Genomic DNA, 26,589 nt, shown 5'->3' on the forward strand with positions numbered 1-26,589 from the left:
CTGCAAAAATTACTAGTTTATTACGTTAACTTACTATTTTAGATGACAAACTTACTTCCTTATTTTTACGCATAATCCTATACAAGTGGATAAGTCCAATAGGTAATCAAATAATTGCTAAATTTATTATAACCTATTATAATAATTTTTTTACCATAACGATAGTCATGGGACCATTTTTCCGGATGCTTAAGCTGAACACTTGGTCACTAAATTTATATATGTATATAAATATAATGAAGGCTTGAATCCTTTCGTTTACCTTCACTTTTCTTTCTTCGAAATTATTATCCCCCACGCGTGTGCGATAATCATTTATTATTTCTTAAAATTTCGGTACCTTCTTTATGCACATTTTTTGTCCAAGGCATTTGCAACATTTTTCCAGTCGTAATGGGTACATTTACAAATACATAAATGACTCTGGTTTTAACATGCAAAAACACTTCCTGCCCCAACTCGTACGGAAGTCAGTGTACTTTTTGGTTGCATCCGCAGACGATTCTCGTATATTTCCTCTCCACGCGCTGTACAACAATTTAACGTCTCCGTCTTCCTACCATAGGCACGGTTCCCACCATAGAGGTATCCCATATTATCCATGTTTGAAAGTGAGTATCATCATTATTGTCGTACTCCACAATCGTTTATTGTCCGTACTAAACATTTCGAAGATTGTTTGGCCTACATTTTTATACTTCACCTGGTGGCTATTTCCTTTAAGGCGAATTGGATGCTTTTAAGGTTTTCTACTTTTGTTAAAGCTTAGTGTGGCTACATGGACATGGATCAAGATTGCTAGTTGACTCTCAAACTATAGCTTAATTAAAATCTGCTCATGGCGCTAAGTTGGTTGGGACATCTTTTGTTTATACTACTAATTTGTTATTGCTCATAGGTCAAAGTAACGCCTCCTAAGAATGGAGCTTCAAGTATGCAATTTTATTTTCTTGAGGGGATGCGGAGGCTGTAAATAGTTTATGGTCTTTTAGGAAGAAACTGTATGATATTGTCTCAAAAAAATTCTGAAGTTTTTGTGAATCTATTATGCTACTAATAATCTTTTTCAAGAGTTGAAATTTTCAGATTTTTGCTTCAGTTAAGCTTTGATTCTGTAAGGTCCAGCTTGCCTACTTTATGGCGTGATTTAGATGCCACTCATTGTTTATTACTAGCATTTAAGTGCACTTACCTCTTTGTTTTGTAAATTTTTAGTGCATAGGCTAATAGTACTTCACTAGGACAGAAGGATAGAAAACGCCTTTGAAAGTCAAGGTTGTCATTGCAAGGCGGGGTTACTATGCTATTATATCGGACGCCTTTGAATTGTTATACTAAAGGCGTGATCTTGTGAGTTTACAAAACTAACCATGTTTTTTTTTTTTTTTTTTTTTTTTTTTTTGTGATATGTGATGTAGGTAAAGCTAAAGCTGAAGCTAATAACGTGATTATTTACTTTTTTTGTGCTTAATTCTTCTAAATGGAATGCAGTGTTCAAGTATTATTTAAACATCCTCCAAAGGTCGCTGCTTTTTTTTTTTTTTTTTTTTATCTAGCTTTTATCTACTATTTTATTAGCTGGTTCATAGATGAAGCTTTTCCAATATGGTGTGTATGTTTTTTTCCTTTTTTCATTGGCAAAATCCCATATACGAGAGAGAGGGATGCCACCCCTAAATTTTTTTAATAAATGAAGATAATCACATAAAGGAAGGGGACAAAACTTGACCGCCTACAAAGTTAGTGTGTATCGATTAATTATTTCTTTCAATTAATCAAACATGTAATAATCAGTGAAACAATGAGGTTAAATTTCACATTTGCTTTTGCTTTTGTCATTTTGTTGACTAATAATCCCTGAAAAATGTGTGTGGTCGTGGCTAGAGTATTGTGACTGTCACTATCACCACCAAAGTTAATTGGAATTGGGGTATGGGATGAAATTGGTCCTTTCCAATGTGAAGGAAATAATAAATATATTAAGTAACGATAAGTACAACTACTCTCCACTTCTCCTGCTACTCCACTACTACAGACAGGTCACATATTGGGGCCACTATTATCCTCCCCCTCTTTTTTTTTTTTTTGGTCAGCAATGATACATTTGTATAACCTACTCTATCCTAATCTAGGGGGGAGGGGGAGCCTAAGGAGGCTATGGTAGGGGGCTAGTAGGTATACAGACCCAACTAGACCAAGGGAGTGCTCTGACACAACCCTTAGATTTTTTTCGCTGCAGATGAGGTTTGACCCCTCACCTCTCCCTATCTCTAGTTATCTTTTTACCAGTCAGGAGATAATCCGAGAAAATCGCCTGTAAATACATCCTGAAAGTCTATCACTATGGGGATCTTTGCTGATGACTTTTCCTCTTTCTCAACATCTACCACATAAACCAAATATGCCTCACATCCTTTTCTTAATGCCCTATAGGCTTGCATGGCTGATAGGAGTGGCATCCTACGTAACTTTCTTAAATTAGTATTCCCTTGATAAGAGAAACATTCTTGGTGAGGGTTCAAAAATAGTACCTTCTTCCTTCTACAATCAATATGTGCATAGTACCTAACTAGCCAATCCATTCTTAAGATGATATCAAAATCACTCATGTTAATTTGCACTAGACTCGCTTCTAATTTCTTATCCTCCAATTCCGCCATATAGATTGGATATTTAACATGAGATACTAAAATCCTATCATCTGAAGTGGCCACGTGGTAGGGATGGTCTATTCATTTAGGTTGCGTACACAAATGTTTAGCAAATTTCTTTGCAATGAACGAATAACTTGCACTACAGTCAAATAACATAAATACTGGCACAGAGTTTATCAAAAGCATACCTGTGACTACATTACCAGACGCCTCTGCCTCTAAATCAGTCATCGCATGCACCCTTGCATTCATCTTAGCTTTGTTACCAACTAGGTTGCCGCCCTTGTCTATCCCTACCTTTTTATTTGGGCAATCCATAGCCTTATATCCTTGCTGTCCACATTCAAAACATGCTCTAGTTCTAAGTCGACATTCTAATAGATGCATCTTACCATAGGTTTTATATTGAGGGAAAGTTTTTTCCCTAGTTATCCTTGGAGGTGGTCGCGACTCTTCTTCACTAAGCGGAATCGTTTGCCTGGCTTTAGCATTCTCAACATGGTAAGTTCACCCCTAGGTCTTGGCCTCTTACTCTTAGCCTCCTCATCTTGTTATTTACAGTCCATCTCAGCCTTTATGCTGGCGTCTAACACATCATTAAATGTGGGAATGTGTGAGGTGTTCACCCTAGTCTGTATATGATTCAAGAGTCCATGAATGAACTTATATTTTTTGAGACTACTACAAAAATGTCCTTTTATGACATTAAAAGCATCATTATACTTCCATGTAATGACCTTTCAAATAAAATGACATTCTACCAAAAACGTCATCCATTCTAACGTCACTATAAGTTTTATGGCAGTTTTGTAAATTCTAATTTATAGTTGTGATGGCATTTATAAATGTCATTATTTACTGGTTTTATGACACTTTCAAATGACAAGAAATGCCAGGGCACAGTTGAAGTTACATGAATTTAAAGTGATACTCATAATTGTCATATTTTGGAGCCATTTTGATACTTGTATTATGTAAGCACAATAAGCTATTATGACACATTTACAGTATAAGTAGAAAGAAATATTATGATACCTTTGTAGTGTAACTAAATTAGGCTATTATGACACTTCTTAACATGAAATTTTGTGAATGTTATGAATAGCAATACATAGCCAAAGTGGTAACACTTTTTAAGTGTCAGTACATCATATTGCATTAGCCCTATATATATACTGGCCGTGTTTTTATACCCAAAAACAGAAATCATATTTCATCCTACCTGCACAATATAGATTCCAATTTTTGGAATGATAAAGTTGATAGTACCATCATATAAAGAAAAATCAAAGTGATTTACACCTTCATAGTAATTGGTACAATACATTTAGCCAAATTGGTGCAAAAGTACATCATCCAATCAACTCTCATTAAAACTATGTGAACAAATTACATGCTAATTCACCGAATTTCCAACAGCCATGAGTATTGCAATAGCATTGTCAATACATATAAAGGAAACAGTAGTTTGACAAGAACTCAACTAAAATGCGTTGACAATGCCTTCAAAAACAGCCATTTGACCCAAAGGATCCTTTAATTTTTTTCAAAATTCACCTACAAGTATCATAAACCAAGCAATAGGAGTTACAAATCACATGTACAGTTCTTCTTTTACAGTTTTGATGTTAAAAAACAAATATAAAGTAAGTTAAACAGATGACCAAGATTTACTAAAATTATTGGCCAAGCAATGTCTACTCCAATTGCATCTCCAATCTTACAAAAATCATGGTATGGCCTCATCAGCTCTTCATCACTCTCCATAGACACATTCACATGGATTTCACAAAGGTGTGTCGCATGGATTTCACATGGATTCCAAACTTTTAACCACTCCAACAGCATAAATTTTATTTGAATCAACCGTACTCCTTAATGTAACTTTATCCTCGACCTTAAAAGTACCAATTTTATAAAATTTATAGCCACCACATATAAGAGAATAGCTCCTGAACAGAAATTCAATACATAGTACTAGAAGAACTAACCCAAAATTTAGATATTAATATCCTAACAAAAATTACAGTCACAAGAAGCACCACAATCAAAGTGCAGTCCATTACAATCAATAATAATATCTAGAACAGCGAAACCTCAATAATTAAGTAACATATAGCAATTACAAATATGTTCATGAAAACCATTTGTTAATGCAACTTCTAAACAAAGTCATAAATGAATTGTTTATTACCTTTATCGGCCAAAAAATAGCATTTGATGATTGCGAAGTAGATCTTTATTGAGATGGTGAACTTTGTCCTTGTGATCTTCCTTGGTGTATTGATTCTAGCTGCTGAATTCTTCGCTTTGTTTTTGACAATGTAGCACTTTGTTCCATGACCAACCGAAAACATGTTGAATGACTTGGTATATCCCCACAAATTAGATTGTGTAACTCCTAAACCATATGTATGAACTCTTCCACTACTTTTTTTACCCATTACTTGTGCAAACACGTCATGCCTACCCACAATATCTTCTTCTTCTTCTGGAAGTTGATTTTTTAAGTTTTCCATCTCCTCCTAAAATTAACAATTCAGAGTTACTATATGTTGTTTCTTATTGTAATAGAAAAAACAGGTTTTTGAATAGAGGGAATAAGTAGCAGTAGCATACTATTTTTCCCCAACTTCATAACTAGATGGCACTCCATTAGAATTAGTATAGCATATAGTGAACATATCTGCTCTAGAGAGAGAATGCCCAAACTCTTTTTTCTACATACAATAGTATATCAAAAGATGATATCAATTTAAAAGATTAGATGTGGTTACCAATTTATGATATTATACATTATCTACTCGAACTTGAGCAAATGGCTTTTTCTCCGTACTATGGTTCATCTTTTTCTTCCCTCGATGCTCTTTGTTTGTTGCATATATTTTCTACATAGTTTAGCATAATACAAAATAGTTAACCATAGACAAATAGAAAAATTGATCACAACTATAACAATTTTTCATACCTTTGACTCTTTAGAATGCCATTTAGTCAAGATATTTTTTTATTGCTTTGGAAGAACTTGTTTTGGTCTTTTCAGCACCTAATTTTCAATTGGCTCATTAGAATTGAAATAATCTTTTTTTAGAGCATGCTTCCAACTTTTCCATTTCTTTTCTAATGATTGCTTAACTCATTCTTCTAGATCGGAAGGAAGATCAAATTTCTCTTGTGTTGTAAAAGAATCAAAGAAATTTTATTAATTCTATATATTTCCTTCAATTCATTCTAATCTATATATACAATTTTCTAGTACACTAAACAAGGAAAGTCTACACCTAATTCCCTTAATTTTATAGACAGCTTATTCACCCTGATTTCCTCCACTAATTTACCAAAAATATCTCCTAAGATTACTCATTCAATTTATCTAAAATATCTCCTAAGATTACTCATTCAAGATTCCTACACTCCCCCTCAAGCTGGTGAATATAGATCTTCCATTCTCAGCTTGATAGCACTCTCATGAAACATGTTACTGCACAGTCCCTTTGTCATCACATCTGCAAGTTGAAGTCCTGTCGGAACATACGGAGTACAAATCAATCCACTGCCTAGCTTCTCTTTAATAAAGTGCCTGTCTATCTCTATGTGCTTCGTCCGATCATGTTGCACTGGGTTGTGAGCTATGCTTATAGCAGATTTGTTATCACAGTATAGCTTCATCGGTTTGCTCCATTGAATCCTCAAGTCTTCTAGGATAATTTAGCCCACAATAATTCACATACCTTTGCTGCCATAGCTCTGAACTCTGCTTCAGCGCTTGACCTTGCTACCACACTTTGTTTCTTGCTTCTTCAGGATATTAAGTTTCCTCCAAGAAATGTACAATATCCCGAAGTTGATCGCCTGTCGACTGGAGACCCTACAAAGTCTGCATCTGTGTAAACTGCCAGATCAATCTCAGGACCCTTTTTGAATAAAATTCCCTTCCCTGGATGTGCCTTTAAGTAATGAAGCACTCGATAAACTGCTTGTAGATGAACTCCTCTAGGATCATGCATAAACTGACTAATAACACTAACTGAGTACGCTATATTTGGCCTAGTATGTGCGAGATAAATGAGTTTCCCAACAAGTCTTTGGTACATCTCTCTGTCCACTGCTTTATCTCCATAAGCCTCACTTAATTTGTGATTCTATTCAATGGGAGTTCCAACTGGTTTGCTCGCTGTCATGCCTGTTCCTTGAACAGGTCCATAACACATTTCTGTTGAGAAATAAAAATTCCCTGCCTTGATCGAGCCACTTCAATTCCCAGAAAATACTTCAATTCTCCTAAATCCTTTATTTCAAATTCCTTGGCTAGGCACCACTACAAAGTTTCCTTCTCTATTTCATCGTTTCCTATCACTATAATGTCATCCACGTATACAATCAAAACAGTAACTCCCCCGAAGGCTGAATGCTTGATGAATAGGGTATGATCTCCTTGACTTTGCTTGTAACCATTAGCTATCATTACTTTGGCAAATCGTCCAAACCAAGCACGTGGGGATTGTTTCAACCCATATAATGCCTTTTTTAATCGACAAACCTTATTCTTGTCAACCCCACTGAATCCTGGTGAAATGCTCATATAAATTTCCTCTTCTAATTCTCCATGAAGAAAAGCATTCTTCACATCGTACTGTTGCAATTCCCAATCAAAATTAACAGCCAAGGACAACAGAATTCTTACCATATTCATCTTTGCTACCGGAGCAAACGTTTCCCGATAATCTACTTCATATGTCTGTGTGTACCCTTTTGCGACTAACCTCGCCTTGTACCGTTTTAGGGACCCATCTGTCTTAAACTTTACTGCATACACCCATTTACAGCTCACTACTTTCTTGTTCTTTGGTAACTCAACTAATTCCCAGGTCCTATTCATCTCTAATGCATCTATTTTTACTTCCATAGCAAGTCTCCATTCTTTCTTTGATAATGCTTCAGACAATGAGTTAGGAATAGAGACTGTGTTTAAGGTGGAAAGGAAGCTTTGATGGCTTGGGAAAAACTTCTCAAAAGACACAAAGTGAGACAATGGGTATAAGGGTCTTTTGGTACATTCTCGGGTTTTTTTCCTTACAGCAATAGGTAGATGCAGGTCCTAGTCAAGGCTAAGCGACAAGGTGATTTAGAGCTGGAAGAATGGTCGGTCGGTGGTGTAGAATTCAGATTTGATTCACTCATTGTTACCTCATTCTCGAAGCTTGGTTCAGAGGATTGTTCTTGCCTTGTAACTACGATGGGATCTCCTTTCCTTGTATACACTTGGTCAAATCGGAACCAGTCATAGATTGTACAATCTTCTTTCTTTTTTCCTTCTATCACATCAGATTGAGGAATTGACTCTCGAAATTGAGATTTGGACAGGTCTAAAGGAGGAAATTTTAACTTCTTATCTTCAAGTGTATCTAACTCCCCCTGAAGATAAGGAGTGATGAAATAGGGCTTATTTTCAACAAATATAACATCTGCCGAGACATAGAGTTTTCTAGTAGGTGGATGATAATATTTGTAACCCTTTTGAGTAGATGAGTACCCCACGAAGACATACTTAACAGCACGAGGATCTAACTTCCCACGGTTATGACTATGGACATAAACAAAAGAACTACATCCAAAAACCCGAGAAGTGAGATTAAAGGAGGATCGAATATCGGGGTAGAATTTGGATAGGTTCTCTAGTGGACTTTGAAATCCCAAGACCCTGGAAGGAATCCTATTTATGACATAAGTTGATGTGAGTACAACTTCTGCCCAATATGCTTTTGGCATATTTTGTTCAAACAGTAAGGCTCTAGTGCACTCAAGAAGATGTCGGTTTTTCCGTTCTGCCACTCCATTTTGTTGTGGAGTGGTGATACAGGATGATTCATGTATGATTCCTTCTTTTTGGAAAAACGGACTCAAGGTTTGATTGAAATAATCACGAGCATTATCTGAACGAAAGTGTTTTACCTTGGTGCCAAATTGATTTTGAATCATTGCATGACTCAAATCAGATTATTTTTGAGTAAATAGATCCAAGAGACTCTTGTTCAATCATCGATAAATGTGACAAACCACTTAGACCCTGAGATGGTTGGAATAGTTGATGGCCCCCAAATGTCACTATGGATTAAAAAGAAAGGAGAAGACCATCATTTATTACTGATAGGAAATGATACACGAGTGTGTTTAGCATACTCACAAATATCACAATGAAAAGACTGAACATCAAATCCCTTGAACAAGGAGGGAAACATTATTTTTAGTGCAAAAAAAAGACACATGACCTAGACGTCTATGATGTAACTAGATGACATCCTTATTGGAGGGTGAAGACAATGTGGACAGGGCAGATTTACTAAATTCTGGTTGACTTGATGTATCCAAGTAATAGAGTCCATCATGCTTCTTAGCTAGTCCAATCCTCTTCCCCGAGCCTCAGTCCTGGAAGTCACACCAGGATTCATCAAATATAAAAGAGCCAGCTAGATCTTTGGCAAGGTTTTTTACAGAAACCAAATTTGTAGATAATTGAGGAACATGAAGAACATTTTTAGGAATCAATTTTGGAGTAACTTGGACATCTCCAATTCCTGCCACTGTGGTTGTAGTGCCATCCGCAACAACAATCTTTCCATTGCTAGGACAAGGGTTATAAGTTTTGAATTTATTTGAAATATGAGTCATATGGTCCGTAGCACCAGACTCCAGAATCCAGACATTCCTAAGCTCATTGCCTAAAACACTAGATGCAAAAGAGACTAGAGCCTTACCTGAAAATGTCAATGAACACATACCCCAATTCCTTGGTTGAGAATTGTTAGTTGCTGGTTTGTCAATTGTCTCTAACATACTTTTAAGCTTTCCTCCATACTAAACCCTCCAAACACTTGAGTTGGATCTTGAACCGACACATGAGCCTGCCTTTACTGGCCACCTTTCTATCCCCATTCACGAGTGGGTGGTTTCCCATGTAGTTTCCAGCATTGTTCTATGGTGTGTTGTGGTTTCTTGCAGTATGTGCACCACAACTCCTCGCGATTCTTTTGCCCACTTGTTTGATTGGTCTTGTCCGCAGCAACCTTGTTCAGTACCAACCACTGAGGTTTGGAACTTAAAAGAGCTGAATTTTCTATTGAAGGTAACTCTAACATAATACCCCTGCGACTTTCTTCTGCACGTACCTGGGATTTTGCTTGGGTTAGAGAGGGAAATTCTGGCCTGCCCAGAATTTGAATTCGTACAAGATTGAATTCAGAGTTTAGGCCAGGCAAAAAATCATAAACTCGGTCCCTTTCTATGAACTTTTTGATAAACACTGCACATTTGCTACAGTTCAAATCAAATGTCCTGTAATAATCCAGTTCCTGCCACTGGTTTTGCAGAAAATTGGCATACTCCGTCACTATTTTTGTCCCTTGTTTTGCTCCAGTTGTCTTTGTCTTGATGTCATAGATAAGAGCTGCATCATTAACCTTGGAATATGTCTGATGAAGGGCATCCCAAATTGCTTTTGTTGTAGGAAGAAACATACACATACCGCTGATTTTAAGAATCATGGATTTTCATAACCAAGACATGATCATTGAATCCTCTTTTTCCCATGCTTCAAACCCCGCCGTTTCACTATCCGGTGCTATTTCCAATAGATGACCCAAATTTCCTTTTCCTTTCAAGAATGTTCAAACCAATTGAGACCACTTCAAATATTTTTTTTTCATTTAGTCTATATGCTACCTGGATGTTTTGAAGCTCTATTATGCTCTGTGTAATTTGTTCTTCTTCCAGAGTTGAAGACAATTGCCGCATTGAGGATATAGCATCCGCCATGATTGAATAGGATCAAGTAATTGGTGGGAAGGAAAAAATGTATAGTAAAAGGAACAGTAATGAAGGCTGGAGAGAATAAGAAAGGAACCAGCAATTAAGACTGGAATTGACAAGAAGCAAAGGTGGTATTGTTCCCAGAACCCTAGACGGGCTCTGATACCATGTTGTAAAAGAATCAAAGAGATTTTATTAATTCTGTATATTTCCTACAATTCATTCTAATCTATATATACAATTTTCTAGTACACTAAACAAGGAAAGTTTACACCTAATTCCCTTAATTTTAGAGACAGCTTATTCACCCTGATTTCTTCCACTAATTTACCTAAAATATCTCCTAAGATTACTCATTCAAGATTCCTACATCCTACAATGTCAAATTCTTAATTAAAAGAGCAAAATCATTCAACTAGTATAGTACGTAAAAGAAATACATACCTTTACTACATTTATCATGTCATCTTTTAAAGATTTGGGAACCTTACACCAACTATCAATATTAATTGGTGCATATTTTTCAATTCTGGCCAATGCTCCCAAAAATTCATTGAACTTGCTTCTATTTGTACCTACTGGCTCACCAAACCAGTTGAACCTCACTTTAATTTGCTTGTCAGTACCATGTCTACTCCAAATGTGTCTCATAAATGTTGGTTCTCAAGTTTTCTTAGGCACATCATCATTAGAACCGCCACCTGTAAGTATAATAGACAATTTGGATGTATCTTATGAAGAAGAAACCAATATTATATATATTTTGTAATAAAATTAAAAGGACTTAATAATGTAGGTCATACTAGTGCCTTCCTCATTTTCCAAGTTGATTTCATTTTCAAGACGTGTATCACGCAATCAAAAACTTCTTTCTCCTCTATAATTTTTTCCTCCTCTCGTTCTTGCCATTGCTGCACAACTCCAATTTCAAATTGTAAATACATAGACATAATCAACAAATTTTATCCAACAACATATTACCATGAAATAAAAAATTTGTCACAAAAAATTTAAGTACCTAAATTTAATATATACTAAAGAACAGTCAAAAGATGACAATATTATATTTATATAAAATAATAAAAGATCATCCCTTGGAATTTGATGCCACTCCAGTAGTAGCAAATTTTCCTCCTATGATATCCTCTCGTACCCAATTAATATCATCAAATATTACATTTTGATGACTACTTGAAGGCTGACTTTGCAAGTAATTATTAGCATCTATAGGATTCATCTTCAGATCATCTCTTGGTATAGTTGGGATAAAAACATTCCACCTCTTATCCAAAAGATGTTCCATGTAAAATACTTGCTTCACTTGGGATGCAAGAATGAAGGGTTCATGGTAGTGCTTCACATTCATAAAATTCACAAGTGTAAATTCATTATCATCTTGTTTCAACCTATTTCCCTTAGAGACCCAATAGCAATCAAACAAAACCAGTCTTCGACCTCCACTATAATCCAATTCCAAAATATCATTTAAGACACCATAATAGGCCAAGTCATTCAAAATCGAGTTCATATTTGGTGCTTACAAAACTTGACGTTGTTATACTAACAATCACCCCACTATTATGATATTTTCTTTTGCTCTCCAAATGTTTTGTATGGAATCTAAAATCATTGACAATATATCTCTCATACTTCAACCTCACAATATTTGGACCCTTAGCCAATATTTTTAAATCTTTTTGAGATAGATTCATTCTTAAGTAGAAAACATCCACCTATGAAGACCAAAAAGTTAAATTAATAAAATAATAATGCAAGTTTTTATGTGTAAACGTACAATTTTTATGTATATTAACTCACATAATAATCAAACCAGCTTGCAAATATCTGACTATGAATCTACTTCCTTTCATGTCTTGAACTACGTGAATGCTCCTCTTCAATCAATTTACGATGTTAGCTTAATCAATTATAAAAATCAACCAAGATAGTTGTCTCTAGACATTATCCATTTATAAAAGATGACTAATGTTATAATACAAGCATAGAGTACAATTACTTATTTGATATATGGTTCCATAGCTTCACAATTGAATAACACATATTGATGTGCCTTTTTTATAGTTTTGTCATCCATTATAATCGAATGTCCTTTTCCTAATGGGCAACTTTCCATATAGAAAATTTCAAGTCCTTCAGCTGAACTTTGACCTCCATCTTCATTTCTTCTTGGTCGATTAAACTTAGTTATCACTTCATCAAACAAGTAGAGAGAGCAAAATGTCAAGTACTCATCGACTAGGCACCCTTCAACAATTGAACCTTCAAGCCAACTTCTATTTGAAACATAATTCTTCAAATTGCATAAGCATTTGAAACAATTACAAAAATAGTATGTGATCGATAAGTCTACTCACATTATGTTAAAAAAATTAAAATTTTAAACTTATGAAGTTACCTTTCAATCGGATACATCCAACGATAATGTATTGGATCAACTATGTTTCAATTGCTAAATGAATAGTCTAATGTACCATTATAACAAAAAAAAAAGATGGTGAACATATGCACTCCAACTGGCATAACACAACAACATTTTTTTCCATGCAAAGCGGTTCTCGAGGACAAAGAGCTTTAGAGCATAAGTCTCTAAAGTATTTGGACAACTTTATCAGAGGAGATAGCACCGATTTTGGAAGAAGTTTTCTATAACATAATGGTAATAGTTGCTGCAATAATATGTGATTGTTATGACTCTTAAGTTTGGATAGTTTGGGAGGTTTCAAATGCACAGACTTTGAAATTGTGGCTGAATAACCATCCGGCAATTTAATCTTTTTTCAGAATTTTATAGAATAACTGTTTCTCTTTTTTATCCAAATGGAAACATGTTGGAGGCAAGTGTGCTCGCCCAGAGTCACTTGTAATAGGATGAAGACCTGCTCGTATGCCCATTTCTTGCAAATCATGTTGGACACCAAGATTATTACACTTTCCATTCACATACAACAATGTTCTCACTATAGTTTCACATATGTTTTTTTCAATGTGCATGACATCAAGATAATGTTGTAAAAATTTGTTTTTCCAATATGGCAAATAAAAAAAATGCTTTGTTTCTTCCAATTAAAAGGTAATTCAGAGTTATCATTGACTAATTTTCCAAATTTGATTTCATATGATCTCAACTCCTCCAAGACTACATCTCCCGTCAAGTGGGGTGGTGGAACTCCATGTTCTTCCTTTCCATCAAAGTGACTCTTATCTTTTTGATATGGATGATCATTTTCAAAAAATCACCAATGACCCATGTAACATCGTTTTGAACAATGCTTTAAAAGGTGTGAAATGGTATGCTTATGACACATTGGACATGCTAAATAACTTTCAGTACTCCAATCAGATGAAAAAGCATAATCAGAAAAGTCACTAATGGTCCATAATAAAGCAGCACACATATGATAATTTTGTTTGATGATGCATCATAAATGGTCACACCTACGTCTCACAGTTCCTTCAACTCAGCTATAAGAGGTTGAAGGTAAACATCAATGTTGTTTTTCGGGTGCATATGGGTCAGGAATGAGTAATGACAACATAAAGTATGGATGTTTGATGTACATCCACGGTGGCAAATTATAAGGCATCACTACTACCAGCCATGTACTATGGTTCACATTCATATTTTTAAATGGATTAAATCCATCAGAAGCTAGATCCAATTTGACATTATGAGGTTTTTTTGCAAACTCGGGATTTTGGTAATCAAATGATTGCCAAACTGGAGTATTGCAGGATGTCTCATGTGACCATCCTTAGTACGGCCCTTGACATGCCATTTCATGAAAGATGCAGTTTTAGATGACATGAATAGACGCTGCAATTTGGGTTTAAGTGGAAAGTGCCATAAAACCTTGTGGGAAACTTTCCTTTTTTGACCAATAGGATCATCCTCTGATGGCACTCACCTTAGATGTGCACAAGTGGCACATTTGATCTTTGATTCATCTTTTTCCCAATACAATATGAAATCATCAGGACATATATCATATTTTTTGTATCCAGGTTCTAGTTCTTTCATTATCTTTTTTTTTCATAATAAAAGTTGGATAGATTTACATCCTTTAGGAGTACTTGTTTCAACAAATCAAGAAGTATATTAAATATAGAATCAAGCATTTTGCTGAGACATTTAATATGCAACAAGTGTACCAAAAACGAAAGTTTAGAGAATTGTGGGCAATCTGGATAAAAGGGCTATTTCAAATTATTTATTAATTTGTAGAATTTTTCAACATCAATATTCGGCCGTTATGTTTCTAATCTTTCTCCCATATCTAGATCCTGATTTATAACTCTTAATGCATCTTATAGCAGCTCCTGCATATCATCCATGGGATTGAGTGGAGGAATTTCATTTGAAGAGCCATGTGAAGATTTATGATGAACATTCGAAGATAGCTCTCCATGAGCTTTCCATTGAGTATATCCTTTACTAAACCTTTTCCACATCAAGTGTGATTTAGCCTGCTCTCTCATAACAAATACCTCATTTCCACACCTAATGCATGGGCATAAAATCATCTCCCTTATACTCCCATTCATAAATACAAAATCAAGAAAATCTTCTAAACCAACTTTGTACTCATCACTTGATCGTGACATATTCATCCATCTTTTCTCTACATTCAAACAAATTCTAATTAAAAAAATAAAACTTCGTTAGCATGTAATTTAATTTTAACTAAATTATTACTAATTTTTGCATGAAACATTTATTCAAATAAGAAAACAAATTTCAAGGAGATCAATAGAAGACACAATTCCCTCACGGAATATTACAATTGTGACGCCCCGAAAAGTATAAGTGTGAGAACCCGGAAATTTTCTAATTTTTTAGGGTTTATTTTATTTAATCGCCTGCCTTTTCTACATTTTCTTTATTAGAAAAATTCCCCAGATAAAGTTTATGAGCAAAGATAGTTTTAAAATGATTTTTCTAGTATCGATTAGTTTTTGAGAAATTAAGAGCGTATTTTGGACGTGGGACCCGCTAGTGCGGTAAATGCATTATATTTTTGACAACTTGTTGGAATTTTGTATTAAGTGATATTATTTTACAAGTTGTTAAGATATTTGTATTGGAGAGACAAAAAGATAAGTTTTAAACCTAAAGGTGACAAGTGTCACCATAAGATTTAGTCTTGAGTTTGACTACTATTCATAACTTTACCATTTAATTAAAATTGGCCAAAAATCTCTTCATTTTGCAAGCTTCTTGGCCGAATTCTCTTGCTCAAAGAAGGAAAGAAAAGCTCTCAATTTTCTAGTCTCCAATCTTGCCCAATCTTTCAATTAAACCGATTAATCTTCCAATTACTCCATAAAACCTCTTAGTTTGGTGGAGTTGAACTTGGTTGTGGAGTTGTTTGGAAAGCTAAGGTGACTAGTTGCTCTCTCTCTTGTTTCTAAGGTGAGTTGAGAAGAACCACTCTCCTTCCTCTAATGATGTTTAAATCATGATTAGTGGTAGTATGAGATGCAAGTTTATGGATTATATCTTGATTTTGGTTGAATTGGTGAAGTTTTATAATTATTGGGGATTTTTCTGTTTTCATATGGATATGATTATGTGGTCATGTATGATGATTGAAAATGATATTTAAGGACTTTATGAGGTGGAAAAAGTGGTAAATTGCAAGCAATTTCTGTTTTGGAAGAAATTTTGGAAAGTTAGGGTTTATGATTGTGCATTCTGCCCGAATTTATAGCTCCTAGATAGAGACCGAATTGGCCTTGGGTTAAACATGAAAGTTGTAGGGAATGATATTTTAGAGGTGCCTACAAAATTTCAAGTCAATCGGAGTAGTGTAGAATGAGAAAAGTTGAAATTACTATTGTTGTTCTGGTTTTTCCCGAAATTGAGAAGTGCGTCTGTAATGGGTTATTTTGGTTGAGAATGTTTCCGAATTGGTTGTTGAGGCCTTCTGATGAAATGTAACCTTGTTTCTTAGTTTTCAGCTGGTTTTGGAATTTCTGGATTTGGTGTTAGGTAGGCTGATTTATGATGTTTGCACCAGAATGCGATTTGTGAACCTGTTTTTATGATTCTGGTATAGTATCTTGCATTTTTGACCTGGTTACACTCGAAACTGGGTTGAGTGACCTTCTACAATATTGTAGCCCTATCTCTTAACTTCGAAACGGTGGGTCTTTCACCTTTATCCGACAATCGTATCGCCTTTGGTACCATTACCGCAAAATGACGTCCAAAACTGTTTTTCTGGTTTTGAGCTTAACTTTCATTTCCGGACTTTTCCATAGCTTGACTTGTACTAGTACTACTTGGAGCTTGCTGAATGCCTATTGGATGAACTTGTTGTTGTGTGTGTACCTTTGGGTTGGAATGAGGAAATAATGAAGCCATGATGGCTGGAAAAGTTAGCAAATTCAGGGGAAGTGCTGTCCGAACTTTGAAGGAACTTGTTTGCGTTGGGTTTGTGATCTAAGGCTTGGATTTGAGCAATGCAATGTTATATGATGGATGATTTCTGAGCCATGGAGGTGAGTGACCTCAAACTATTTCTAAAGTTATTTATGAACCGTTTCCTGCATTATTTACTTTTGAACTGTTTCCAAAGTTACTTTTGAACTGTTTTCTTGCATTATTTACTTTTGAACTGTTTTCTTGCATATCATGCGTGCTTGTATGCGAGTGTTCCTTGTTTGCTATATTCCTTGACTTATTGGCTTGTTATTATTGATTGATAATGTATTAAGTGCTTTCAATGATTGTTAAAACAAGTTTTCTAGGCGAGTGTGTACTTTATCGCACTCGACCTAAATAAATGTGGAATTTTCCATGATTAATGATTAAATGCTAGTTGCGCATGAATGTAAGCCTTTCGGCTGAACTGGCCACTGCCCTTCGTTACCGATCGACTCGAGCCAGAAGCGGACTCGATCGGGCGATATGGTGACCCTGGGTGAATTTGGTATACTCGAGTATTACCTTGTAGTCCGGCTACGTCCGGATGGGTGGAGTCCGGCCAACGTCCGGATGGGTGGAGTCCGGCCAACGTCCGGAAGGGGATGAATAAACGAACAAAGGCACGAGGGTTTTATTTGTCAAAAGGAAATTTTCAAATAATTGGAGGAATAAGGGGAAATGGCAGGAGAACGAGCGAGCGCGCGAATATTTGGCTCCATGTGGGCCCGTATCCTTTTCATGAATGTTACTATCGCTTTCCATTGTAAATGTTTCTTGAATTATTGATACTCCATATTTAACGTTTTGTAAATGTTGTAATTGTTTCTGGACTTATCATTTGAATTATGACATCATTGAAATGAACTATTGTTAAACCGATTTGATTATTGATTTTACTGGTTACTCACTGAGCTTCTAGCTCACCCTAAAAATATTTTATTCCCCTCCACAGGGCTCGTGGCGAAGGAAGGCTTGTAGTACTTATTCCTGTGATCGGATGAATTATCTCATGTGTACTTTGAATTTGGACTTCCTCTTGTATAATAGTTGGATCATGGATCAGAGTGGCGCAGTGGAAGCAGGGACGCTTCGCTTTTGGATATGTAATTAGTGGAGAATTTGATGTAATATTTGAGATTTATCTTGTAATTCATTTGAGTTATATTGAGATTTATCTTATAATTGTTTGAGGACTGTAGTGAGCGACTGAGTCCCGGCGAGAGTTGGGCAGGCGGCCCGCCGAACCCTCTGGTTCGCCTTAGGGGGAGATGGGGCTGTCACAACAATAGTAATGCTACCTAAAGGCAACTTTTTAAAACATGTTACCAACTCAAAAAAATGCGTTTTCAAAGCATTTTACTGTCTAAGCTTGTCAAAATTTTAATTCAAATCAATTTGATTAAATGAGAAAGAATCAAGAACATACAACAATAATGAAAAATATTGCAGCCCATAAAGTCAAGGAAAATATGCAAGAAACATAAATCTTTTCGCAAGTCCAATTGGTCACCCAAGTGAAAAGGAAAAAGAGGAAACCAACAGAAAAAAAGCACTACAATAGCCCAACTAGCATAGTTTTATACAGCCTTTAAAACTGATTGAGATAGGCTAGACAAAAGCAATAACAAAAATAACTTATGCTGTCTTACTAAGTAGCTATACTTGAGCCTATCAGCTCAGCCAACTGCAATTAACTTAATGTGGCTTGAAACCATTCTATAACAAATGCCAACTACATAATGGCATATGGATCAATAGGGTATCCATCTTTGTTTACTTAAGTTTAGTAAGTCATATTTGTCAGGTTGACAGGACATAAAAGAAACATGTTTTATGCAGGAAAAAAACTTTTAATATGCATACATGAGGCAGTTCTTCTATAATATAACTCTCAAATTTGATAAATAGCCTTGGGCTAGGTGAAAGGCCACAAGCTAGATAAAAAACTTAACATTTGAACCAGCTTTGTACGTTCATCAACTTCAGAGGGTTGTCATATTAGAAAATGCCACAAAGAAAGCAAATGAACAGTCAATACCCCTTATAAGTCAATGCCCATATACTTGGGCAGGTTGCCATAGAAAAATAGAGAAAGTGAATGAAAGCTAAGTTCAACAATAAGTATGCTTAATTGCTACATGCTGTACTTGATAAAAGAAAATGTACCTCAATATCCTATCCCAAATTATTACTGTAACTATGTCGGGTATGTTGTCCAACAAGAACAATCGTCTGGATATCTAAGACATGGACAAGGTGAAGCAAGCAGGCCAACTACTCATGATATACCTGCATTGATTATGGAGCCTTTTGAATTTTGGAGACCAAAGCATGTGTTAATTGTGTAGTTGGCCAAATTCCAATACATAAAGAGAAACTTCATAACTTGAGATAACATTACTATTTCATTTCAAAAAAAAATTGAATATCTAAGTAATCACTACAAAGGTTTTCGCCTATCTAAAAAACAGCAACAGTCTAAGACAAAAATAGCTAAATACCTCAAAAAATACATGTTTAAACGAATTGAGTAAATTGGAGAGCAAACCTATTTAGAAAGCCTTGAAAAATTCATTGAATCAATTTATCAAACATATGGTAGGTCATGAATGCTACCAAACTGATGCTAAAGAAGGCTTTGGTACAACATTACGAAACTTTTCTTGTCTACTAAAAAAAAAAGAAAAAATTCACTAAACATGACACTGAATCACAAAAATAACACATCCAATCAAATGACATTTCAACGACATACCCAAATAGCTAAGTATAAGACAACCCTAAATTGTTGATGAGATCTAGCTTTTTGCTTATTTTGGACAAAATTGAAGATGTATATGTAGACCTAAAGTTAAAATTATCTCTTAAATACAAGAAATAAAAAGGAAAACAAATTTGATATGGCTAAATTTAACCCTAGATTGAGAGAAACAAGAAAGGAAGGGAAAGGGCGAAGAGATAGAAAGAAAATGCGATAAGTAAGAAAAGGGAGGAGAAGCAGTAAGTAAGAAAAGGGAGGAGAAGAAAAGGGAGGCAAATTTAGAAATTTAGGTGAAAATAATCATCTGCAAAATTGTAGAGCTAATTTTTAGAATTGAGGCGATACGACGTAGTTTTCTCTACTTTCGGCACCTTTTTAATGACACTTCTTACTAACTATCATGTTAACACCCTATTATGACATTTGGGAAAATATGTTATAATACAAGTGTCATTTAAAACTATTTTTCTAGAAATGGCTCCAAGTCCGCCTATAGGTTCTCAAATTGCTCTATTTTCTATCCTCTGACAGCAGGTAGGAAGAAGTATTTAAGAAATTGTGACAGCCCCACTTTCCCCAAAGGCGAAACAAAGGGGCCAGCGGACCGCCTACCCAACTCTCTCCAGGACTCACTACAATTCATAGCGAGAATTATTTGAAATTTTTAAACTAACCAAAATAATATTCATTGCACCCCAAAATAACATTTACATACATTCAAAAGTAGTATTCTTGACCACTCTCGGATCCGAATCCTGTTAAGGAAAACAAAATGTGGGATGAGCTTACGCCCAGTCAGCATTCCAAATAAATAGGCAAAATAAGAGAATAATACAATTTAACATGTAAGCACGTTTTTCAAGTAATATAGGTTCAAGTAAATCGATATTCAACTTTAGAAACTGGTAGTGGAGCAATTAATTGTAATAGGAATCTTTCAATGTAAAATACTTGATGAACAATAATATTCATGCATGTATTCAATCATTCGTTCAAGTAAATACAAGGATGAACAATACAATAATTTAAACATGAAAAGGATACAGGGCTCACATGGAGCAACATTCACCTTATAATTGCCAATAAACAATCCCCTACATTTTACCACCTTATAACCTCCGAACTCCCACCTTATGTCCTCCAAAAGATCAACAATCCCCTTATTTAACATTCACCTTATGCCATCCGAAAATCAACAATTCTCTCATTTAATATTAAATATTAAGCATTGTACTCAAAACCTTTCGGAAAAGAGTTTTGAACTTTGCACTTAACATTGGTAAGTTATAAATCCAAAGTTGTCCAGCTGATCCTACCTCACAAATGGCGGTCTCGGATAGGGTGCCAACATAGGGTTAAGCTCAGTTCAGCCGATGCGATAAAGTACACATTGGCCTACATTCTTGCACATTTATCATGCATTCATGCAATGTGAACATGCACTCATAGAAAATTAACAAGACAAGAAAATCACAACAGTCATTCACTTATTATCATGTCATTCAAAGGAGAGTACTTTAAGCAAATTATAGCATTTTCTCAAATCATACATAATCAAATAACATGCATTGGAACACTCACCGACAAAGCAGAGCAAATCAAATAGTCCCACCAAGGTTCTCGTTTTCCACATCAAAACCTATATTCAAGCAAGTACGAAACTTTAAAATTCCGACTAGAGCAACCAAATAAAGGAAGGAATGATCGAGAGAGCTACTAGAGCGACTCAACTTCGAAGCGACAAATGACTCAAAAGAGATTTCAAAAGGATATAAGTTTCAAAACCTACGCGAAGGTGCAAGTTCAAGGAAATCACCAATACACCTTAGGTTTATTTCAAGCAAGGTTTGGTGCGAAAAGAATGTTTCTCGGATCAAAAACCAAGAGCAACAATAAATACATGAAAAGGGTACAAATACTGAAAATTTTCCAGTTTTATGGCAGTGAAAGATAGCTAATTTTCACTCCTTTGAGTAATCGGTTTACGACCAAATCAACTCACAACTCTAATATTATGTATTGGCAAATAGTACGAGCAATTTCAAGTCCAAACTATCACAAATCGAAGGCAAAACAAGGCCAAAACAGCAGCCCTGTTCCACACCCAAAAATCAGGAAATTCAACTCAAAAGCCAATCAAAACTCAAATTCTCTTCAAGTTAAATGCATGGTTTTCGCTACAAATCAGTCCACAAGAGTTCTACTAAGTTTATAGCACAAGATTGAGACAAACTTTCATGAAAACAAACCAAAAAATGAAGAGAAATAAACTCAAGAAAACTGGTCAGCATGCATACATTTGGAAATAGAATTTCAGTCCACTTTGGCTTCTAGTTTCACCAATTAAACTTTCTTCAAATTGGTCAAACTTAACACATATGTCAAGACTAATGAAGTACCAAGTTTTCCAAGCAAAAACTCACCAAGATACATCGTAAAGTAAGCTAGAAAAACTGGAAATTGCAACAACATAACAGATGGCTAGCAAGCAACCCCAAAGCAGAAAATTTCCACCTAGTTTTCTTAATTTTACTCCAACAAAACTACTATTCAAACACACATACATAACATCCACTTCTAGCGTAAGGTTATACCAAGTTCCTTGAGCACAAATCTCACCAAAACAACACAAAAAATCCTCACAAAATTGAAGCTAAAAATTCGGCCAGCCCAAGCATAAATTCCAACTTGTGATTGTTTAATTTTTACTTCATGTGTACCAAGTTAATTAAGCTTACTTTAACCATAATTCTCATGCTAACACAACGAAGAAAACCTAAAGCAATCCTCACCTAATACACCTAACCATACATCAAACACATAGAAGGCATAAACATAAATCCATGATCCAAGCTTCAAAACAAGAACCCAAGCCAAGCCATCAACAACTCAAGTATCTAGGTTATCTAAACACCTTAATTACATGCATACCCCACTAATTTAAAGCATTAAAATTCATGATTTAAGGTTTACCTCAAGCTCCTCAAGCTTTGCAAGTTGCACCAAAAACTCTAAGAATCACCTCTCAAGTAGCAAGCCAAGGTTGGGTGGAATCTAGTTGAACTTCCTCTTGAATCTTGCTCTAATTTTCCAAGAACTAAACTTAGGATTTTTTGTGAAGTTTTTCCTCTCAAGAGGTTCAGCCAGGAGCTCAAGACAAAGGGCTAATGTTTTGTTAAATGGTAAAGTTTACTTAAGAAACTAATTGTTCAAGTCAAGGAGTTGTAGAGTGATGACACTTGGCCAAATTTCTACCTAGCAAGTTTTTTCCAATTTCCTTCCAATCATGATAGTTTACTTAAGTTCTAACTTCACACCAAAACAATTAAATTTCCTAGGATTTATTAGACATAAGAAAGATTAATTCTCTCATTTTCTTAAACTCATTTTTACCAAAGTTAAATAAAATAAAGAAAATAAGGCCCAAAAAATGAATCATATCTCGAATGCTTAAAATAATTTAAATACATATAAATGGATTAAAAATGGAAATATAAAACTTAAAATTCAAGGTTCTCACACTCTCTCCCCTTTAAAAGAATTTCGTTCTCGAAATTCTCACCTTTATCACCCTTGTCAACTCGGAAGACGGTTGTCCATAAATAGCATAGGTTCTAGCTAGTGCTCAAGGTCGATTCTCTCCTTCCTTTGCTTGTTTAGAGACATTTTTATCCATTTGTTGAGGAGCACTCTCTCTTCGTTGATTTTTCGGGCAGTTTGCAAATTGATGATCTGTGCTTCCACAAATCAAACACTTTCGCCACTTTTTCCATCAATTTTTCTCAGTGTGATTAGACTTCCCACAATATCCACAAGTCAAGTGAGATGTCAGTCCTTGGTTCTCCTACGGAATTTCCCTTGATGGTTCCCTTTCAATTTGAGTTCCTTTTATTATAGTTGCTGCTGGTTTCCCCGCCATGGGTGGAGATGGAAGTGAAAGTTGTACTTTTCCAGCTCTTCTCCCAACTTTGGAAGGTGGTTCATCTTCTCCCAACTTTGGCAGATGCATCCCTTTTCCGTGTTTGAAAAGCTCGCAATTGAGATTTCATACTTTCAACCCTTTGACCTTTTTCAAGGGCATCACTGAATGTAGGAACTTGAGCTGCTGACAAAGATTCTTGAATTTCCAGACTTAAGCCCTGAATGAACCTCCTTTTTCTCTTTTGCTCAGTAGCAACCAACTCTGGAAAAAATTTGGATAATTTTGTAAACTGAGCCTTATACTAACAACACTCCTTGATACCTGATGAAGCCTTATAAACTCGTCTTCTCTTTTTTCTTGAACAAGAGGGGGAATATATTTGTCATTAAATTTTTGGATAAAATTTAGCTAGGTCCAGGGTACTTGTTTCCTCTCCCACTTAGTCCTTACGACATTCCACCATAATCGTGCTGCTCCCTCAAACTGAAATACGGCGAATGCCACTTGCCTTTCGTCTGTATATCTTAGAGCAGCAAAGATATTTATCATGTTTTCTAATCAATTTTCAGCTATTTCGGGATCAGGACTCCCAAAAAACTTAGGGGGAGAAAACTTTTGAAATCTCTCCAATGCTTTATCCTCTCTGATATCTTGGTCTCTTTGTTGATTCACTTGTCTAGCCCCTTGGCCCTGTGGGAGTACTAAATGTTCTAACAAGTGTGTCATATGATTTATAGCCAATGCCACTTGATCATTTGCCTCAACCCTTGGTTCAGTGTTTTGGTTAGCCACAGACCCATTCTCTTCTCTTTGATTTTGGGTTTGTTCACGTGGACGTCCCCGTCGTTGTCTTCCAGCTTCCATTTTTTTTTCCTCAACTAGTCTATGTAGATATGTATTAATCCAATACTCATTATGAACATACACACACATATGCATGTGAACATACCAATGACAAGCACATATATTCAAAAATAATAATTGACAAATTAGACTAAAGCATTTCCACAAGCAACATAGTCACAATCAATTCTAGCTACCAATTAGACTGAACCAGAGCTATTTAATCAATACAAGTTGAAACTGTGACAGCCCCACCTCCCCTTAGGGCGAACCCAAGGGTTTAATGGACTGTCTGCCCAACTTTCGCCAGAACTCATGCATTCACTCGAACCAAACTACGATTTTCAAGTCAAACAATTTCTTAAAGCCAAGAAAGTACTTGAATAACAACAGCCACAATTCTTAGGCAATAACGTTAACTATTACAACCATAATATTTCAAATACAAATGAAATATACATTTCCAAATGTCCAAAAGTCGCTCAGAGAATCACATTAACTCTAGACAAGAGTTAGCTAGTCTAACACCTCCAATTCTTTACTTCAAATTCTTGTTAAGGAATAACAATTTAAAGGGATGAGCGGACGCTCAGTGAGGCCAAGATATCAAGCAAGCAAGTAGAACAAGTACCATAATTCAACTCAACTAACTTATATACAAAATAGCAACAATGGTTTCATGTAAAGTCATAAAAGGACTAAAACATATTCATTAATAGGATACAGGAGCTCTCAGGAGCTAATCCACAAGCTTGCCATTTTACAATCTTGGATGTCATTTCTTTTGTTGACACTCTGTCAACCACGCGAATAACAAGTTCGTAGATTCACTTGACACGAATCCCCATCCACCGTTTCATCCCCAACCGGGCCCGAATGCCAAATAGAAATAGTGGTGGTAATACTCGATTATATATGCAAATAAGAACAAGTATGGTTGATGAGATAACACTTCAATCGAGTTAATCAAGATAGAGGTACTGAGACGGGATGAGAGGCACCTCTCACTCAGATTAAGTGTGGTACATGCTGCCGCTCAATACAAGGGTCAACGAGATAACTCTCCAATCGACTTAATCAGGATAAAAGTACTGAGATAGGATGAGTGGCACCTTCTACTCAGACTGAGTGTGGTATATGCTGCCGCTCAGCACTAGGGTCGATGAGATAACTTTCCAATCGACTTAATCAGGATAAAAGTACTGAGACGGGATGAGAGGCACCTCTCACTCAGATTGAGTGTGGTACATGCTGCCGCTCAACACTTACAAGTCGAGCACAAGCACAACCACAAGTACATGTCAATCAAATTCAAGCAAGTACAAGATCATTCAAGAAGGGGAGGACAAGTGCGATAAAGTACACTCTCGCCTCGTCAAATTCAGAATTCAATACATAACACGTGGTATCAGTCAAATCGAGATATATTAAGAAACATACACTTGACACTCACCAGTTTAAGCAAAATAACGTCAAAAATTTGCCCCTCGGATTATGCCCTTGATCACCTACAAATCTTAAGAACAATCAAGATAAAGTATTATAGTTCAACCATTCAAAACTTAGGTGAACCAAAGAAAATTCAAGTAACTACTAGTGCAATGATGCAAATATGGTTTTGGAGTGTAAAGAGAACATTTAGACCAAAGGGACATGAGTAATCAAGAATTTCCTCATTCCAATCATAAAACTAAACTCAAAATGGTTTAACAACTCCAACTTAAAGTTGGGAATGAAAGTAAGGATAGTTTTAGGAAAATAGAATTTTTCCAGTTTCGCGCAACGCTATTTGAAAAATCATATCTCAAGTTTCTTAAGTCCAAAATTTATAAAATTTATACTGCTGGAAAATAGATTCAAAGGGTTTCTCAGAAGATACTTTTGAAAGATTCTATCCACAAGTCAGTCAAATTCCAATCTCAAGCGGCTGGTAGAAAGTCAAAACAGGAATGAAAATTCAGTCAATTTTGAAAAATCACAGATATTCACAGGAATTGAGGAAAACTTTGAAATTTTCACGATAGAAAGTACTCTGAATCTAGTTTCAAACTCAATAAGCAGAACTCAATTTGAATTTTTCTACACCAAGATATGATAGATTTTCCAAGACTACTTAGAGTCTCCTACGAAAAAATTTTTGGCAGCACTTTCCCTT

The 26,589-nt window shown here is 35.6% G+C and overlaps 1 protein-coding gene across 1 annotated transcript; it reads right to left on the reverse strand.

Moving 5' to 3' along the window:
- Positions 1–9,577: 9,577 nt before the first annotated feature.
- Positions 9,578–10,174, reverse strand: LOC140021203 (uncharacterized). The gene has a single exon (XM_072071968.1). It carries the CDS (start codon positions 10,172–10,174, stop codon positions 9,578–9,580), a length of 597 nt encoding a protein of 198 aa, XP_071928069.1.
- Between the last annotated feature and the right edge of the window lie 16,415 nt (positions 10,175–26,589).

This window comes from Coffea arabica, chromosome 11e, assembly GCF_036785885.1.
Source record: "Coffea arabica cultivar ET-39 chromosome 11e, Coffea Arabica ET-39 HiFi, whole genome shotgun sequence".
Classification (NCBI taxonomy): domain Eukaryota; kingdom Viridiplantae; phylum Streptophyta; class Magnoliopsida; order Gentianales; family Rubiaceae; genus Coffea; species Coffea arabica.